Below are 21,162 nucleotides of genomic sequence, written 5' to 3'. Positions count from 1 at the left end.
GATGCCCACATTTGTTTTTAGTTTTCACTTCAAAACGTAGACGTGATTTAAATATTATACTATTTTATATATATATATATATATATGTACTGATAGGTAATGTGATGCTAACGATTGCCTTTATTTTATGTATGAACTGAGTAAACAGAACAAAAAAATATTTCGAACGAATAAGTTCGTTCGCACATAGAGAAGAAGAGTTTAACTAACACGCTCTGCTTCGCTTTTGCCATTAACTTTTTAAATATTTCCGAATTGAAAATTTCGCTAGAATATGTTTGAAAAAAAGTCTGCGTAACTTTTTTTTTTTTTTTTTTTCTAAATAAGAACGAATCCCGTTATTCGAGCATAAACAAAACAACTGTAAAGCAAGTAAAGATTCCATCGTGTCTTGATGATTTCTTAATTTATATAAAAATACCTGCAATCGCTTATTTCCGAACTGCTTTGCCTTTCTATTTGTACCGAATCCAAATGAATCGAGACGACTCATTCACTCTTCTCAGGATTGCCATACGCAAAAATCTGAAGAAAAAGGCGAAATTTAATGCGTGCTTTTCACTATCGATTAGGACCATAGGGTGAACAAAACAGAGCAGAGCCAAGAAACGAAGAAGGAAAGTCAAGAAAATGGGATATTTCGGGAAAGGTGGTACGCATATATAAAGGATGGCTTTTTCTCGTCCGAAGGATGCGAAAGTTTGCAATACCCAAAAGGAGGCTTTAGACACGCTGTACGTATGTACATATATTTGATCAGCCATGCCCGTCAGTCTGTCTGTCTGTCTGTCTGTCTGTCTGTCTATATGGGTGTATATTCTTAACACTCTCTTGGTCGCAACAATTAAGATATCAACGTCAAATTTGGCAGAAATGATGGCAACTCGCATAAGCAGATTTGTAGTGAAAGGACATACCCATGAAGGGTAGACTGAAAGCATTCTTCTCCTTCTCTAAGCAGAAATGCATAAATTTGAAGATTACGTGGACAGATATTAATCGCACAGACGGACAGATTGTGATTCCTAATCGATCGGTATAATAAAAGATGGTCTGGGTCTATCCTAAGCCCTTCTGCCCGTTACATACGACCAAACTAAGTTAATATATAGCCTGTACCACAAATGGCGTAGGGTATGAAAAGTGAAATATGCCGAAAACGCTGCCTGCCACTTTACATATTCGACTGCGTATTGCACTGCGTAGTTGTTCCCGAAGAACCCAATAAATACATCTGGAATTCTGTTCTGAAACTCTTTAACTTCCAACACTAACTTCATTTTTCACATTGTCACTACACTGTGACAAACTACGATTACGATTTCTGCAAGCACAATGTGGACTTATAGCTGGAACTGTGTTTTGTGCAATTTCGGTGACAATCTAATCGCTATGATTGGAATAGAGTAGTGCAAGGGTCATTATACTTATCCGTCAGTAATCGCGTGAAGAGCATCTAACTTGTAATAATCATGTTCATTAACATGTTCCAAGCAATTATGAAACGATGCCGCAAAGCCTGATATGTATAATGAATGAAGGAATTGGAAAAGCTACTAAGCTTTCACTTAATGCAGTTCGACTATTCCTTCAAACGGCTTTGAATCCAGTTCGAATGAAAATGCGCTTACAAACTTTGGATGATTAGATAACGACAGAAGTGATAGTGAAGATGATACTTATCAGAATGTTTAGAAAAACCTATTCAGGCAGTGAACTCGAAGCGGAAGACCAGTAGAGAATAGTGGGGTATGTTGATAGATTACCGACGCAGGGAACATATGAGGAATCGGATCTGGTTCAATTCATTCCATATAAAGGCTTTTAGCGAATTATAGGTCCATAATATTTTACGACAATGCGGTGTAAAGTCGGGTTGAGCTGCAAACTATTGCGGCCACTTTATGCATATGCTAACTGCAAAGGCGCTGACTTGGGCATGCCAATGCCTATACGGCATTTGTCCATCAAAAGTTCGGGAGTGTGTGCGCGCAAATCACAAGTCTATGATTGAAAGGGCAAAAACTGCATGAATGAAAGTTGTTGTTGTTGTTCTATCTATCATATTCTCTATATCTATCTAACCCTAGGGATAGCTAGGGATAGCTAGGGACAACTATCTCTCAAAACAATACCACAGAGAAAAAGTATTGGATTAAATGAAACGATAATTGTGGAAACTCAAGCGTATTTCATTTCAAATCAAGATCTTAGAGACCTAATGAGCTAAACATCATTGACTGCGTCATTCTTGAAGAGGACGATCGCGATGAGTGAAGACGCATGTTGCAACAAAATGTTTCGGTCTTATTTAGATGGGGACAGAAGCATAAGGTTGCCTTATCTATGGATCCGTGGGTGTCGATTACTGTGTATTGCCAAGCAATAAGTGTCAACATGTCCTACTTAAAGTAGCTCTTAACCTTAAAATGTCACGATGAGTCGAAAATGAATTGTTGTTAACTGTTATCGGTTGCCAAGCTTATGCATGTTTGCGATGTCTTAGGGATTCATTTGCAATTTGGTCCTGTACCGGTTGTGGGTGTGGCTCTATGCTACATGCTTTTTTTTTTTTTTTTCTTTTTTGTCCTTCCTATTTGTTTTATTGCACAGAATAACAGCGGAAGGGAAACCGCTGCCCAATCACCAGAGAATTCAAAACGAAGTAGTGCATAAAACTGATGCTGGCTAAAAAGGTAAGAGCTCTAGCGTTAATATACAGTTACCCAGCATATGGTTTTTTTTTTTTTGATAGTTTTTCTATTTATCCTTAATTTATATTATCAGACGAAAATTGACGAAATGTTAAATTCTTTTACTAATGCCTATTGGGTGAAGGATGTATATTCTAGATTTGGTCAACTAGAAAAAATTTTAACATCAATTTTTATCCTCAAATCGCTCCGCAATAAAATGTGAAAAGTAATTCTAACGCCGAGACATGATTAGTTTCTTTAATTACTAAGCGATATGCTACGATGTGGAAATAAATAAATGAATTCAGTTTACCATAAATGATCCATTCTATTATTGTACCCTACATCACTCTCGGTACCGAGTATATTATGTTCGTACGGACATATGGACATTCTCAAAGGCTGCAAATAGGACCACCTTTTAGTATACCGATCGATTCCGAAAATGATTGTGAATGCTCGATTTAAGCCTGTATGGCGGTCCGTCCGCCTGTCCCTCCGATATCTGTCCTTGAGAATTTGTGTTCAAGCTGTAGGTCGCAATTTTTGAGGTATTTTAATGAAATTTGGTACACTCACGTGCCTTGACATAAGGATGAACCCAAACTTGTTCTTCGACAGTATTTGAACATTCCAAATTGGTATAAAAAACTTCGTTCAGTTGGGGCAGTTTTTTGAACTCTTTCTCATGTAATCGGTCTTACGAAAACTGCATCTTTATATAGGAAGAGTTTATCATTTTTAATAGTTCATGGCGAAAATTAGTTCACGATAACAAAATTACATAGAAATCAGCCTTACAGGCTACTGTGCGCTATAAAGTATTAAAGAAAAAATTAAATTATGGGATGCTATCATCGCCCATAAAATATACGTTCAAATTTTTGCATATTTATCTGCTGTAGATTACGAGTAATGAGCAAAAAAGCAGAAGAAGAAGAGACACTCTGGGCATACCTGCTACTCTAGGTATATCGTCCAACTTATTTGGCCTATTTTCAATGTAAATCTAAAGCTACCAATGTTTCTGCCATATTTGAAGTTGATAGGTTCACTTTCGCGGCCAGGAGAATGTTTGCAATAGACATTACATAGACGGACAGAGGGACATACTTGAATCGATTGAAAATTTGATGCTAATCCAGGATATTTATAATTTGTGAGGTCTCTGAAGCGTCCTTCTGGACGTTGCGTAAGTTTTAACAAAAACATCTTTATACTCTGGACGAAGGGGACAAGATCACCTGCGACATCTATTAGATAAAAAAATCGGGATTTCGTTTGTTTGCTTTTACTTTCGGAAAATAACCGGTTGTTGTCAAAGCTTAATACTCCTCTTACAGTTCAAATATTACAAGTCTACTCAGCCACACATATTTGCTTCTCAATGCAACCAACATTTTTCATGTGTCTTTCCCATTGTTTTGCCAACCCTGTTTTACCATAAAATCGATTTTATGCTAAGATCGAGAGAATTTTATTGTACGTATTGTTTCGAAGCTGGAAATGCAGTGATTTATTTCAAAATAATCGAAGAGTCCGCACTTGTAATTATTACTACAAACTTTGATTTTAAATCTTTATATGCGTTTTATAACGTCTCTGTCCTTCTAAGCTCGGACAAAGACCATTAAGAAAATCTATTTTTTTCCTTTGATCTGGCAATGCTGTCTATACAAAAAGCCCATAATCTTTGCTATGTTATGAATTCTTATAGGGTTTGTGCCTATGCCACATTATCTACCTCAGACATGAGGTAGTAATTCTACAATTTATTTAGTATCTAATGTTTCTTTATTCTTTTTTATAAATGTATGTTCTCATATAAAATTTCTTAATTTTTTGTATTTTACAAGTTAGCTTAGAATTAAACCGTCATAATTTTTAAACAACGCCCTCGCTAAATTCCCTGTTAAAAGGCAAAGTACACAGTTTCTTGTAAAAAATAGTCTAAAAATGGCAGCTCTATTAAATGGGTAAAAGCCCAACTTAACAACTTAGCTTAACAACTTAAATGGTAAATGTAGAGGAGATGATAGAAGAGCAAAAGCTACCAAACCAAGTAAGAAACATTAAAAAGAATAATAATTTCTTCTATATACATTTTTAAATATATTATAAAAGCTATTTTAAGTATATAATAAAGTTATTATATAAATAAAGCTATTTATATTTAAATATAAATTATATAAATTAATACACAGCAACAGGAAAGGCCAGTTTGATTTTCCCAATGACAAATCAAAGTGGTTGAAAAAGTGTTTGTTGCTATAAGCTCCAACTAGACGATGGGTTATATGTTTGGTCATACGTTGCGTTTTTATTTATTAATTAATGTTAAGGACTGAAGTTGGAGGCAGAATGGCGTCAAAACTGTACAACTGGTAGTAATCGTAAGTCAGACAATTTTGCCGGCAAATCACATGATCGTGCGCCAATGAAAATCGAAAAGGAAGGTAGGTGTTGACCAATTTTAAGCATTGCTACGTCGGCATTAAAAAAAAAGTGTGCGCAAATGATTCCGATTTAATGTTCTTACGATCCAATTTACTTGTCATTAGGAAAACCTTCAAAAAAGAAATAAATGTTATGAAAGAAATAATAGCACACAGACGGGCTAACAGTGCTTACGCAGCAATTTACATTTTACATACACTTGCAATTAAAAACTTGTGCATCTTGTTAACGCCATACGATTTGTTTATGGCTTTGTTTTCGTTTCTCGTCAGCGCATAGCTGAGGAAAAGCTAAGAAAAAGTTGAAAAAGTTTCTTGTATTTTATGTGTCCTGAATTCAGTTTGAGATTATAAAAAATGAAGCCATGCATCTCTTCATGCCACGTCCTTATCAGAATTCTTCATCAGTTAATAAACACATATTTTAAAGGGTTTGCACTCTTCTTACCTTAATTTCTCTCAATGTTCTATTGCTTTTCGCCGCCCCTACACTATAGCGACATAACACAGCAAGACAAAAGATTCATATGATGACATTATTTTATGAATCACCCTTAACTCTACTATTTTATCCTCGATTCTTCTAGCTCAACTTTACAAGAAATTTATAACTAAAGAAGATCGCAAAGTATGGATGAAACCATATAGGTTGCAAGCAGTTTTCGCAACAAAGTAAAAAGTAAGAGTGAACATTACGCGACAAGGCGGAAAGGGTCTTGCAAGGATTCTCAAACCCGGGTACTTACCTTTGTATAGTATATTGATCGACAATTCCTAAATCAATAAAAGAAGGCTCTGCATATAGATGTTTATATATACATATATGTACATGTGGGTACTCATATACATAAATTTTATATATATACAGGTGATGAGTTCCAAAAGATTTTTTCATAACCCAGCACACCGTCCCACTCACACCTGAAATATATAAAATCTATCGACTTGTATATGTGCTTTTACGGTACAGCTGTTAATATAAAAGTCAAAATAAAGTTCTTACCGAAAATAGTTGCTTTCTACTAGAAATTCTGATTATTATATATGTATGTTTATAGCAGTTGAATTAAAATCTCTTGACAATTATTAAAAACGCAAATCAGTAGCTAGTAGAACGGCAGGTTAGATTTATTTTATGATAAAAAACATATTGATGGCCCTCTGTCTACGTATGGCTTGTGAACACGATTTGCTTAGAAGATCAAAGACGCTCTCAAGTTTGTTTTGGCATGGACCGCGCACGATCTCACCACAGCAACGACTTGAAAAATGTATTATTATTATTATTAATTTCGCCAGAGAAATAAATTCTAAGACTAATCTCTTAAGAGCACTAGCATCTAAGGCTATCGGCTTTTATTAAAAACTCTGCCGCGCTTGAGGAGATTCGAACCCACGACCATTGACTTGCTAGTCGAGATTCCTCGCCTTCGGCTACTCAGGCGGATTTGAAAAATGTAATCAGAGAGAAAAAATGCAAATCTGAGATATTCTTTTTATGCCGCTCAATCTAAAACCCGGAATTTAACCAATTTGCATTTACCTTGTCATCTGGCAAAGTATTTGCTGTCGATTATAGTTTTAGCATCGAACATAGTGCTGCTTCTTCCCTTTCTATCTGAAGGCCATTAACCTTGTGGCCTCCTTCTCCTTTGATGAGTCCATTGTTTTCGACGCGTTGTGTCGAAACAAAGTTGAGATATCGAAGATTTTCAACCTATACACATGAAAAATTTCACGTGAGTGAAATATTTTTTTTTTTATTGTTCTTCTGATAGCATTCGCTTAGAACCATGCAACTGATGAAAGTAATTATAAATGTTCGATATACCCTCATGGTTAGTTCAATTTTATAACCGATGGGTATGTGTGACTCGGAACGACTGGGTTGGGGCTAATTATATGTAAATATAATTATAATGAGCAGGTCTTGATCTTTTCACTAATGAAAATAAAATGAACGAAATGATGAAACTTGGTTAAGTGAACATAAGCGCATCAAGCTATTATACGATTAATGAATGATTACCCTATTAAGGGCTTCTCGAAAACTATGAATTAACTTCTAATACTTGCAACACAGCTTTCAAGTACCAATGTCTTCTAGACTAGGCGACATGTATTAGCTTTATTAAGTAGAAACAATGGCTACGATCAAAGACGTGAGTTCGGATTCCTTTCGTGCAGGATATAAATTTTACGATTTATTTTTACAAAGCTTGCTTCAAAGTTGACACGATCACTTCTCTAGCGGTTGAAGTAAGACAAATGGAAAAACAGCTTCTAGATAAATCATTAGATTGGATAGATTAACGTCAAGAGCTTGCTGGCTTTAACATAAGTACAGAGTCACTATTGCTTCTATTAAGGCTTTGATTGCTGACAAACAATTATTGTGGACGAAAGTTTTTCAGCTAAGTTGTCATTAGCAGTGATTGTTTGCTAGATTCCGTAAGCGAATTGCGAGAAAATAAATTCAATGCTCCTCTTCGAGAAAAGTATTTGTATTATTAGCAATTATTTCAGCAAAATGATAGCCGGCTTAGCTTTTAATTACTGACAATTACGTTTGAAGAATATACTGAAGTCATGTGGTTTGTTGGAAACCTCGCCTTCGCCTTCGCCTTCGCCATTTGTTGATATTTGATATTATTAAACCCCGATGGTTGTGTGTGTATATATAAGCATATTTGATCTTTATTTTCTCAGATTTTCTCTTTTTATAAATTCTAAATTTTATACTTAACTACTACGCATTTACACGTACGTACGTACGTACTATCAATGTTTTGAAAGGGGAATATCATGCGCAAATGCACTTTTAAAAAAAACTTTTTCATATTTTATTAGTTTTATTATTATTTTACTTTCGTTTTTTTTTTTCACCCATATTCGCCACTTAATGATAGAAAGCTTCGTAAAATTTGAAAGACTAACTTACTTGAGACTAACAAAATCCAAAACTGGGCGGCTTACATTTGAAGCCAAATAGCTAAAATTTCTTACTTCCAACATTTAAGTTAAAAAAAGAAAAAACTCATTTATTCAGTAATTTATTAAGAACCGATCTGTGACAATTGCAAAATTTCGTACAATAAATTTTTGAGTAAATTAATAACTGACCGCTCCGCGGAGTATTACCTCCGGAACATTTTTGTTCTACGCTATTGTGCATACATATCATACATGCGTACGTAGCCTAAATCTGCAGTTCCTAAGTGGCATATATTCAATATTCGCCCTTAGACGAACATCAATTCATTTTACTTGCTTTCTTATCTACTCTTAAGTGATAATATATATACAAATCTCGAGCTATGTGTACAAGATTTTAAAGGCAAGCGTTCTGGTTTATGTTACTCGATAGTCGATGTTTAAAAAAATAATAATAATAAAAAAAAAAAAAAAAAAAACCAAAACGAAAACGAAAAGAAAGAAAGAACTATTTACAATTATGCAACTGGCTTCATCCTGTTTGACTGGTGTTAATTGATTGCGGTACATATTTTTTTTCTTTTTCTTTTTTTTTCTCGATTTGTTAAAAACTAAATGAACTTGCTTATATTACTGTATTACTGTTTGTTAGTTTTCGTTTGGCACTTTATTGTATTAACACGACACGAAATGGACACGAAAATGTGAAACTTCTGATTATAAAGTACAAAAACCGATTTGATGCAGCCCTAAAATGATGATAAACGATGATGACATGATCTTGTGTTGAATTTATAATGTATTTTGCATCTGCATTCTTTGCTCTCTCTCTCTCTCTCTCTCTCTCTCTCTCTCTTCCCTTTGCCCCTTCGCGCACATTTCGCCAAGAAACTCATTACAATTGCATGTAAAACAACGTTGTTGTCGCGACGTATTGTCGTTACGTATTCTACAGGACTAACAAAGAAGCAAAGACCGTCCATTTTGTTTATATTTCATTTCATCAATTCCGTTAATAATTCTTGCATTCTGCTTCATTAAAGGTTTGAGTTTATTGCAAAATAACTGGCGAAAATCCAAATCGTAGCTTTCTTTATAACGGTTGTTAATGTATTTGTATAATTAGAACTGGCTTTGTGATTACAAAAAAAAAAAAAAAAAAAAAAAGACGAAGAAGAAGAAGATGAGAATCACTGGTCGATCGTATTTTGAGAATTTTGACCGCATAACAATATGATCGTTATAACCTATAATGCGATAGGGACGAGTGAGTGGCTTTGAACTAAACTAGGCCGTAGTCCGTGCATACAGTGTTTTGATTATTTTGCGATTTTTCTATTGTTGTATTGACTGAAGCCGCTGCAGCCGCTGCAGCCATGTTTAATTCCACTAATGTGTCGATACTGTTTAAGCTGACACCCTGCAGTATTTTTTGGGCCGCCAACGAGGTAAAATTGAATGATAGATCCGTTAAGCTAGGAAAATTGCAGAGTTCGTCAGTGCCTTCTTCCGTTGATGGCTCCTTCGTTATACTAAATCGTCGATTTAGTGATTCCTTCTTTATCGATTTCTCATCGGCCGTTAAAACACAATTGTTATCTTTTTGCGATAAGTTCGGCTCGCTACCAATGCCGATGCTATTCTTTTGTAATATATGAACTAGATTATTACCGCTTAACGATGAATTTGAATTAAGTTTGGTTGGTTTGGCGGGTGAAGAGGCGATCGTGCTTTCGTAACGAAGATTATTCAATTCGCAATTGGAATTGATGGCTTTCGTTAGGCCGTCTCTGGAATTCTTTTCAAAGAACCTTAAATTCCCCATAGAGCCGGATATTTCGACATTAGGCTTGTCGTCATGGCTTTTTTCATCATTAGATGAGACAGTTTGCGAACCATCACCTCTGAGCACGTTGTTCTTGTAAACTAAGCGGTTGGAATTGTTCGTAAGTAAAGTGGAGGGTACACTGAGTTTACGACTGTTATTCATTGCCGTCTCGTTATAAAGAGACTTGGTCGTTGCTAATTTCTGCTGGACCGTTGACTGATTACTACTCGTTACTGCTGAAATGTCGAAAGTATCCGTGACATTATAGTTGTACTGATCCTTTAAATAATTCTCCTTTAAGATAGACGATCGCGTCTTATAATTGGTTGATTGTATGCGTTCATTTTCAGCAAATTGGTCAATCACTGATTGCGAAGTTTTCGTTGATGCCGTCGTGTCCAATGGGTTAGGGTGTTTAGATAATGTTTTACGCAACACTTCACCTCTTTCGTTGGTAGTGGTTTCGTTATTTATAATGAATACACTGGAATTCTCGGTAAGTTGACTATTCTCAAAAGTTATAACACTTTGGGCTGGCGTGTTCTGTACCACAATTTTTGTATTGGGCAAAGAATTCTGGTTATCGTTCGAAGTGGTTACTTTTAGAGTGATTGAATTGTTTGAGGTCGAATTGGAAATTGGTGCAGAAGAACTCTCATAATTTTCTAAAGTATGCGTTCTATCTGGTGTTAACGTGAAAGAGGTAGTAGAGGCGTTCGCACTTAGATTACTTATTGTCGGAGTTGTAGCAGTTTTGGCAGGCTGATGATTAAATGATGATGCTTGTTCAGCATTGCGAGCACGCATGATCTGATGACGTGGCGTGCCTCGTGGAGAGCCATTCAACATAATTATGGATCGTGTTTGATGTTTTGGTTGAATCGTGGTTGAACTGTTAGAACGTTGTGAATCGAGACTAGAGTGACCGCTGGTTTTGTTATTAAGCGAGGCTTTACTGCTCTCGATGCTCGAAGGGCCCGAATTAAAAGTGGAAGTCTTACCAGATTCTAAGCTAGAAGGGCCACTGGCTAAATTGCGCTGTTCACATTTATTGTCTTGATATTTATTTGAACTTATCATCATTTTGCTCGAATTAGTGCTCCGTGAAGGGGAATGTTCTAGTATGTGGCGACTTATTTGGCCAGATTTCTGCGTATTGGGACATTTGTAGGGGTTAGATAGGCGAGCAGAAAAACTATTTGTTGTATTCGTGATAGCCCCTTTTGTAATGTTATTAGCTGTAGCCGGTATCGATTGTGTGGATCGTGGAAGAGAACTACTGCTATAAACAGGCGATCGCCTTCGAATAGGTGAACAATCACGAGAGGATATTAGAAATGTTGATTCACTAGATAATTGACGACGATGTCGTCGCGGTAATGTTAAGGAACGTTGACTCAATTCTAAACCATCGTAAAACGTAGAATTCGAAAGTGTACGTATAGTCGGTAAATCCTAAAAGCAAATTTAAGTCTAATAATGTAGAAAATATTCGAAACGTGAATAAATAAATACTAACATGATCTGCTGTTTGGGTACCGACACTATGTAAATGAACTGCCTTTGAGTTGAACCACTCCACAGGAGGAAATTGAGCAGAATAAGTTTCAAGTTGCCGTGATTTATTTCGTCCACTTCGACGAAACAAACGCGACAGCAGCGATCCTTTTTCTTTAAATGAATTCAGAGAAAATTAATATTTGAATGGAAGATTGTTATGCAATTTATTCTTTATTGTCTGCTTCTTACTTGGTGATGAAGAATCTGTACTTTGATATTCGGAGCTGCTGCTATCTGTATTGTGAAGCGTTTGCGCATAAGCTTTTGATAAACTACGGGTGGAGGAACAGCGCTGCAAACGTTTCGAAGAACCGAAAAGGCGCAGACTGTGACGCCTCTCTAAGCTTCTTGGCGTTGGAAAAGATGAACTCCGTCGTTTCGAAGTCCGCGGATATAAAATTTTATCATTTGAATTACCTGAGAAATTGGTCAAAATAATTAAACACCTTTACGTGTAGAGAAACACGATGTTAAATTTTATTTTTCACTCAAATAATTCACTTACCGCCACAAATAACATCAGCTAAATTCGTCTGAATGCATTGATGCGTTAGATCTCCGTCCCGTTCCGTTGATATTTCCCCATACAAAGAATGTAAAGCCTCGACGTTCGTCATCAATATTGTCCGCACTTCCTGCGGACCATTATTTAAAGATTCATCCAAGTCTGTGCAGCCGTTGTGATGAGACCGAGGACGTGAACGACTTCGGCGGCGTCTGTACATTTGTAAATAAAAAAGACAACTTTACAAAATGCGTATATTGTCGGTTGTGCAATTTTTAGTTCTTACTCTGGCGTAAGGATGAAGTATCCTTTCGCTGTTTGATAAATTTTTTGCTCCTGCATTAATTGCGCTAAAGTATCGTATACAACCTCCACCGAGGGCGTTGTCATATGAGGAAAACTTACTTCAAGATGGTTTCGTACATTTTCGATAGTGGCCGAATGTCCTACTGTGGTTAGATCCATTATAACATCACAGATTGCTTCATGTAGCGGAGTAAATTGGCCTTGGATAATGGGTGTAACAATACAGTCCTCTATGTCACCTTTTAAATTGTCAAAAGAGAAATGTATACATCTTAATTTTTCATGTGTATGATGGAGAAGCAAAACTTTTATAAACTAGATATATGTTTAACAGCAGACACTTTTTTAAAGGCAGAGGGGTTTTTGGAAGTGGCAAAGCTTACGAGACGGCTGTACGAAAAAGCGAACAAAACAACGGTTATAGATAGTTACTTTTATTTTAGATGAAAGATAATAATATTCAAATATATTATATAGAGTTTTGGATAAGTCTACATTCCTGTGACGTTTGTGTCGTGCAATTAATAACGTAGTCTACGTACTACATTGCTTGTAGGAGATGCTCGTCTCGGAGTGTTTGCATAGCCTGCATCACCTGCATGTGGGCAGGCCGGAGTATTTGCTGGGACTCCTTGCGCTGCTGCACCGCCTGCGAAACCTTGAACGTGTGGAGAAGGGCTTGCACCCACATTATAAGTGGCATCGCGAGCTTGTGGATTCCCAGGGCAGCGACAGACTCCATCGCCTGCCCTTGGTGCAGCGGTGTATGTAGCATCGCCTGCTCTTGGGACGGCGTACGTGGCATCGGCTACTCTTGGAATATTGTATGTGCGCGACGCAGCTTGAACCATTCCTGAGTTGGCATCATAATTTTCCACAGATATACTATTGCCCGTTTCGTTACAGCCATCAGTGCCGAATCTCATGCAGTACTCTGTGTAATTGCGATATCGTTGGACTGGCGTGGATTGATATAAAAACCCTTGTGTGCCGGAGCCGCCAGTAGATCCGAATTGTGGGGGAGGCGTTGCTCTAGGTGGTGTAACTCCTTCCGGCGACAAAGAGGGAGAATATAGTGTAGGACTTTCATACGAAGAGCCACTTCCACTTCCTGGAGTCACATTGTAAGTTCGCTGACCAGCGGGACAAGAATATGCTCTAGGGTAGGTTCGATCCAATCCATGCACATATGTTTGATCCAAAGGTACATTGAAAGTTCGGTCGCCGGGTACGGCATAAGTTCGATCCTTAGCCACGTTAAAGGTTCGCTCCCTAGGCACGTTGTAAGTTCTATCGTTAGGCGCGGAGTAAGTCCGATCGCTGGGCACAGCATAAGTTTGATTACTTTGCGCTGGAGATTCTGCAAGAGCCTTTGCTTCAGGTGAATTAACTTTGTAGGTTTGATTAGCAGCGCGGGGTGGACATTGCACATATGAACGACTAGTGCTTCTAACTGCACCTCTTGGAGAAGAGTAAGTTGCATTTCTAGTAAAGGTGGCACTTCTGACGGTAGCACCGGGTGAGGCAGTGTATGTTTCATTAGGCCGTACATTACGGGCGGCGTCCGCATTGTAAGTGACATTTGCAGCCCCCGATGTTGATTCGACTGGCGTCGAGGTAGCCATTATAACGGCATCTGGATTGAAATTCTCTTCGTAACTCTCGTCGTACGATATATCCCCAGGAGAAGGACATGATGAAGAATCATCATAATCATCTTCGTAGTCGTAGCTACCTCCTCCGACCACTTCATCTAATTCTGCAGCAGCTCTGATCATAATATCCCATATATTAGGATTAGCACCACCTTTGAGTCGCCGGCCATCTTGCCTTTCGATTAGTTTCGATTTCATTTCGTTCAGACGTTCCCAACTTCGAGTTTGCCGCTTACGCTCCTCATCATTTATTTCGCGGCCCTGAGCTTTATTCAAACGCTTTTCAAGGTCTTCGTTCGATAACGTAAACAGTTCTGAAGGGGATAGATTTAATTTTTTGGACCAAAATGCAATTTCTTTTTTCGTTATATCGGAAAGTTCATCATCGTTAAGAGGACTACTAGAAACATTGGTGGTAGTGGTCATATTGTAAAAACTTTTCTACACTTTCAATTTAGACGAACCGAAAAACCGTTTAAAAGAATTTGGAGGTATTTTTCAATATTTTTTAGTGAACTTGACAAAGATATGAAAAAATAGAACAAAAATTTTGTTGAATTAATGAGCTGAACTGACAACTTTTTTAAACGAACTAGATGAGTAAATCGAATTAATTTACAATGTCTAAGTGTAGTTACTTAGCAGGTGGAAAATCAGTATAACTGAATATTTAATATAACTTACCCACTGAATTGATGAGATATGTTGCTGGAGCCTTTAGGACACTGCGTGCGTACGCTCCGCGTATTACTTCGAGCGCACAAGGTTCTCCAGTTATTAATAGCATGCCCGGCGCTACATGTCCAGCGTACTTGAGACCACGAGTAGCGGCTGTGAGCGGACCATTCCACCAGCACTGGGCATTTGCGGCCAGAAAGTTCTAAGCACAGTCAGATACAAATAATGCAAACGATTATTCAAAAAAAGGAATTGAAACGCTAGAAGCCTTTCTCAACGTTTACCTGAAAGATCATATAGCCTGAATCGTACATCCAAAAGTCTTCCGGTGTATGTCCAGGTTTTGTTAACTGTATGGACAAGCATTGTTTTAATATTAAGCGGCAGCGTTGCGGTCCGCCCGGCGACTTAGTCCCCATGATATTAAAAGCCAAATTTTTCCTTGGGAAATTCCTTCAATTTCTCGTTTTTGCAAAATTTTTGTGCATTACGCTTCGAAATATCGCTTACTCAACGCGTTTAACATTCTTCCGGGGTTATGTTAAAATACTTGTTAGACGACTTTTGCTAATATTCTAATATTACGCGTATCACCTTGACATCTCCTATGGTTTGAAAAAATTAAACGCTGCATGAAAATATCCACACGTTCGCACAATAACGGATGACAATCAACTAACAAAGCCAGTTTTAGTTTCCTTTTAACCAAGTCTCTGTTTTGCTACTTCCAATTTGCTCATTGATACTCAGATTCTCTTCGCCTAAAATGAGACAGATGAGAACACCAAGTCTTAAAAACTCATATTAACTTTGCTAAATTATAAGTATATATATATATATATAATATATATATGCAGCAAACCTAAATACTTAGTGAATTATTGGCGGGCAAGAAAAATAAGAGCGAGAGCATAAGTGAATCACACATAAACAAATGGATATTGATATTCTCCATGCACTCCACTATCATAGTATTTGAATTTAATAGTATAGACGTGAGTATAATTGCATCACACAAACAAATGAGAAAACTGTAACAATCTCGAAAGATACTTCTGTTACAGTAAAAGGCTACCCACGGTATCTGCCCCTCATTTAGGTCACATTGGGCTTACTTATATATAGTGGAAGCTCGAGTCACTCTATTGATAATATATCGATTATACATATGTATGGAAAGAACGCCGAAATGACAGTTTGGGTGACTTGTGAAGATAAAAAACTGACAAAACAATTACATTCGATTGAGATCGGGTATTATGCATCTATTACTTTGAAATCCGATTTCAAGGTTTAAGAATATTGGTTGGGCGTTTGTTTCTCAGTTTTGCGCAACCACGTCAGTATCACCCATAGATTGCAAGTGCAAATTGTTGTAGCCGTATTTGTTGCAGCGAGTAATGAGGAAAAAATCTTCAAACTTCCATCCTCGCGAACAGACAGGCATGCTTAGATCGATATGATACTGATTAAGCACATATATATATATATATATTCATATATTACGTAGAATCTGTAGAGCCATTCCCCAGAATGAATGTACCTTCAAGTTCACATATACATAAAAGAAATCGTCTAGAAGTCAAATTTTCTGATAGTTCCCGATAATCATATTTTGCCTTCTTTACATTATTTAATATAATGATATGTAGCGACTGGTGTGTTGGACCTTGGGATCTTGTTGCATCTCTTCCTCGATGTTATTGACTACTTTTTAAATAGTTTTTTAATCGCGGCGATCATCTGAGACATTGTAATTTGCAAAATCAAACCTATCTCCTACTGTCAGCAATATATGTTTTCACAAACAATGCCAATTTTTTGCTACGCTTATTGACACGAAATTGAAACATGTCGCACAGTTTTGCGGATCGATCCATGCAATATTGCCATAACAATTAGGACACCAATACGATTTCGTGACTAGAATCGCAAGCTTATTCAACAAAATGGCATCACCCGGACGTTCGCATATGAAAAGTTGTCCAGCTTTTATGAAAGCTCTTATACATATAATAATTTTGTGTATAGATGGTGAGGAGATCTTCTTCCGCTACATAATCAAGACTAAAGCATGCATGTAAGTGCAATGCCGAGATATCAAAATCATTGATACATCGATACCTCAAGTCTTTCTATTTAGAGATTGATACAGAGTACAGAGAACACATGTGAGAAGATATAATAAAATGGTTAATAAAATTAAACAAAAAAAATTGTTTTTTTTTTTATTTTAATGATTAAAGCGTGAGCTTTCTGAACGACTTCGATTGCGTAGTGTTATGCGGCCAACAAAGTCGAAAACATCAACTTTAACAGTTCTGCTAAACAAATGCACAAAGACGACTGTTAAGATTTTTTTTTTTTTTTGTTTTAATGACGACAACAACACATATTGAATTCGAATACCACGCTAAAGTGAGAAAGTCTATGACATCAACTGCCTGCACAATGCTCTGACGGTTTAGTTAAAACACGTTGAGAGGTCCTAGCAATAAATCATACACACATACCGAAGCTGCCTAACATTTAGTTTTTCTAGCTAAAATCCAAATCAACACTAATTTGTGAATGAAAGTTGCAGCGAAGGCCTAACTGTAGTCGCTTTTAGATATTCGTGTTTCGTTTGTTTCCATAAAAAATGAAAAAAACGCAGAAGGATAACAAAGTTAACATTAAAGGCGCACCATTCCGTGCCACTTATCCGACACTACCTATCCACCTATCTACCATTCAACTGTTCATCCATTCGTCCATTCATCAGTTCGCTGTGACTGCCACTTCATTTGCACAATTGCAACTTTAGTCGGCTGCACAATAATAACTCTTCAATTGTTTCAATTTTCAGTTTATAACAATGATGAAGGGTTTGTTGTTGTTGTTGTTGTTGTTGTTGCTGTTGCTGTTACTGTTGCCGTTGTTATAGCTGTTATTTTAGTTTTTTCAGCAATCACATCACGATGGGGATATAAAAACTTTATCATGCCGTTCGAAACATATGGAGAACGGCGAAGCTGTTGCTGTGAATATGCTAAATTTGTCCCTTCAGACTGTCATTTTACTTTGACGAATAATCGACAGGCGGAAAGAAATGATCGAAATGTCGATCGTTGAAAAATTCCCAATTAACATTGATCGCACACGGCTATCCACTTTTACATAGGCGATCTTTCTTTTGCCCAATTTTTCAACTAATAAATGTTTTTGCATGCGGAAAAATGGCAGGGAGGGGCGTGAAAGGCGAGGGCAAAAGCATTGGAAATAAGATGTTCAGAGATTGCGAAATCCTTGTTTGTTGTTGTTAGCAACAATAAAGAAGTAATTACGATATTTCAAGAAACAATTGCAAATTTCTTAGAGATCACTATCGTCCGCTATAGCGTTAACCGCCTAAAATGCAAATAAAAAAAAAAAAAAAAAAAAAAAACAAATAAAATAAAATAAAACACTTTTACTTATAACTCTAATGCCATGTTGCACATATTCTTGCTGTAAGACGCCAAAGAAGCAGAAGGTAACGAGTGTCTGAAATTCGTTTTAAGATGTTTGCAGCTTTCTTACGTGCATTTATATATATTTTTGTCTTGTTGCGGTAATGTAAACGGTGGCAAATTGTGGCAAAAATGTAAATTTACAACTCTGTGAATACAATGCAAAACACACACACACACACACACACACACACACACACACACACACAGGTATATATAAGATATACGCAGGGTATACACATCCATATGTGTATAGGTATGAATCGCTTGTTTGCTGCTTGAGCGATCTTGTAATTCCTTCTTTTGCTTTTTTTTCCTTACAACATGCAATTGCATTATAGTATTTACTGTCCGTGACAGGGTTGCAGACATGGAGTCAAAGTTTAGATGCGATAGATTTGTAACTTCACGACAAAACCGGAATCTCCGAAAGAGGTGTTAAATACTTATAAAATCACATGTACCGCATTACCGACAGCATATAAGAGCCTCGCCTAGTTGCAAATACGTAAACTTATACTTAAGATAATTTCATTTTCATATTTTCATCGTTGAAGCCGAAGTCGATTAACTTGGCCTTAAGTTAAATGCCTTTATTAAGCGGATAACTCTCGATATTAGTTCTAGCAAAGCTATTAGTAACTAAGTAATGCATTTACTAGCCGTTGTAAAGCGTTTGCAAACTAAAAAACTCTGCCGTTACTTAAGCAGATAACTGACGAAAATGCCGCTTTATTAGCACAAAAAACCTCAGTTCAGTAATTTTACTTCGCAGTCAATTGTATTTAAATGAAAGACGAAATCGTCTTTCAATTTCATTATCAAAAATTTCATGCAAGCTAAAGACTGTATGTTTTATTGAAAAAGCATTACAACAGGTTTACAGCAAATAGTTTATCTATAAAACATATTTGCACTTTATGCAGATTTTCAAATATAAACTGCGCACTGTGGTAGGTGCAAAGCTGGCAAATGTTCATTTTGTTCCATACATTGACGCCGCTGCCTGCTATCACATCTAACAAACAGCACACCATCAACCGGCCATGAATTGTTCATTTTACTACTATTAGTTCTATTATTAATTATTACTACTGTTATAAATGTTAGCAGAAACCGTATGGAACGAGGAGAGACTAAACTCTAAAGTGACGAGAAATAATAAGCATAGCCCGCGAGACTATTTACAGATAAGCAACGTTGAGGCAAACCATTAATATATCTAATAATAGTGGATGCCTTGTGAATTCTAGTCAAGTTAGACAGAGATGGGGATATATAGTATAAATCTAATAAACGAGAAATTAAGTATCGAATACGCAGGCAACAGCTCACCTTCCCGTATGTTCGTGAAACGTTTTCAAATACGTGATCGTCCTTCTGCCTTCTGGGAAGCATATCTACTTAAATCTTTTCAAACTCTATATAAATTAGAATGTTTCTAGATTCTTATTACTTTCTCTCTTTTATCCCTTTGCCTAATCCACAAGTAAGTTCTAGCCTTTTTTTCTTGTCTTGGTCGCATTCTTTTAGACATCAGACCTACGCAGCCTGGCTATTGTGTTCATCCTCCCTTTGAACATCCTACTCTACATGGTTTTCGGCCGTCTACCTGTTGCCCTGGCAGATTGCCAGCGGTACGAACGTGGGAGGCAATAGCGGAGAACGAAAGTCGGTGAAGCAAAAAGAGAAAGAAGGCTTGCGATGCATCGATCAAAATTTGACAAGAATGGGCAATGCAATGCCCATGAAAGTTAAGTGTCGGAGAGAAGCATAACTCTCCGTACCGAGCACGTTCGCAAAACGGTATGCATTTGTTTGGGGAGTCGATAAGCTTTTCGCGAGGATGCTCGTGAAAGTATACAGTATTTTCAGGCTGTGCCTGTGTATGATTTTTACGTTTTAAGCCGGATATTAGCAAAGATAATGACGAAAAAATATTTTGCTTTTCTTTCAAATTAACTGTAAATGAATTTATAAACATACAAGCATCTATTTGTACACGTTACCGTGTCCCAATAAAAACGAATGGGTACAGTGCAGTACCTTTGCCCTGTAATGGCAATTATTATACGAAGAAAATTACAAGAAATGTTTGTGACGACAATGGATTAATGAGATAATAGGGTGAATGTGCCGGAGACGCGAACCAAGCTTATCGTTTGCTGCGTATATATCTATCGCGTAAAGTAGCTTGTTAAGCTGTTGCTGGTGTTAGCGCCAATTGCAAACAGTTTCATAAGTTTAATATATTGGGAATTTTGTTGAAACAAAGAAAAAATGGAAAAATATATATCTGCATTTAAATGTATATTCAGTGAAAAGAGCGATCGAGCGATATGTTCGCGTGTGTATGTGGGCGATGGTATAATAGTTAGGTGAGTTAGCTACTGTATATTAAGTACAACAAAACTATGGATGAACTTGTTTAACGACATTTCATGCATTTCTTATACACACACGCACATGTAAATATATATATATATATGTGGATGTGTGCGTGCATACATGAAAAAGCTGATCAGTAATTTTGGAAGGTCGTTCATTGCCATCGATAGTAAAGTTGATATCTCTGCTATTGCTCTGTTATTGGCTCTATTAACTTTATTTAATTTTTTTTTTTTTTTTTTTTTTGTTAAAACATTTTCTTCTTTAACATCAATGGTTTTTAGATTTTCAGATAGCGATATAATTACATTGCACTAAATTTGAAAAGAAAAATTGTTACAGCAGTCACGAGAGTACAATATAAGATTGTTAAGCTCCTCTGAATTCCTGGATCCTAGGCCCTTACAAAAATTGTTATACACTGTCTTTATTAGTGTGACATTCCTAACCCAATTTATTCGTCGGCCAGAAGTAGGGATTATATAATGATTTTCATTTGGTTTCCACGATTCGAAAATTCCTTTCAAATGATCAAACGAATTCACTGGGGATGGGTTGGACGGGAGTTCTTAGCCGATTTAATCATCTTTATAAATCCATTTTTTGCTATCAATATCAGGGTCTTAAACTGATCTGGTCTTTAGATCGAATTTACGAGTTCAGTT

At 36.8% G+C, this 21,162-nt stretch overlaps 2 protein-coding genes across 6 annotated transcripts in view; both read right to left on the bottom strand.

Moving 5' to 3' along the window:
• Positions 1-8,028: 8,028 nt before the first annotated feature.
• Positions 8,029-21,162, bottom strand: part of LOC119645293 — a 51,576-nt gene continuing 38,442 nt past the window's right edge. For 4 of the 5 annotated variants that reach the window (XM_038045423.1, XM_038045425.1, XM_038045422.1 and 1 more), the window contains 7 exons: positions 14,903-15,379; positions 14,625-14,820; positions 12,266-12,524; positions 11,980-12,191; positions 11,664-11,891; positions 11,434-11,585; positions 8,029-11,369 (listed from right to left, as the gene is read on the bottom strand). In XM_038045423.1, the coding sequence (XP_037901351.1) occupies positions 9,369-11,369; positions 11,434-11,585; positions 11,664-11,891; positions 11,980-12,191; positions 12,266-12,524; positions 14,625-14,820; positions 14,903-15,037 (3,183 nt within the window). In that variant the 5' untranslated portion in view covers positions 15,038-15,379 and the 3' untranslated portion in view covers positions 8,029-9,368. The remainder of the gene's footprint in view (positions 11,370-11,433; positions 11,586-11,663; positions 11,892-11,979; positions 12,192-12,265; positions 12,525-14,624; positions 14,821-14,902; positions 15,380-21,162) is intronic. The other variant, XM_038045427.1, reaches the window with a different exon arrangement.
• Positions 12,745-14,615, bottom strand: LOC119645294. The gene has a single exon (XM_038045428.1). It carries the CDS (start codon positions 14,364-14,366, stop codon positions 12,807-12,809), a length of 1,560 nt encoding a protein of 519 aa, XP_037901356.1. The 5' UTR covers positions 14,367-14,615; the 3' UTR covers positions 12,745-12,806.

Source organism: Glossina fuscipes, unplaced genomic scaffold, assembly GCF_014805625.2.
Source record: "Glossina fuscipes isolate IAEA_lab_2018 unplaced genomic scaffold, Yale_Gfus_2 1, whole genome shotgun sequence".
NCBI lineage: Eukaryota > Metazoa > Arthropoda > Insecta > Diptera > Glossinidae > Glossina > Glossina fuscipes.
This window is presented reverse-complemented; position numbering and strand designations above follow the sequence as displayed.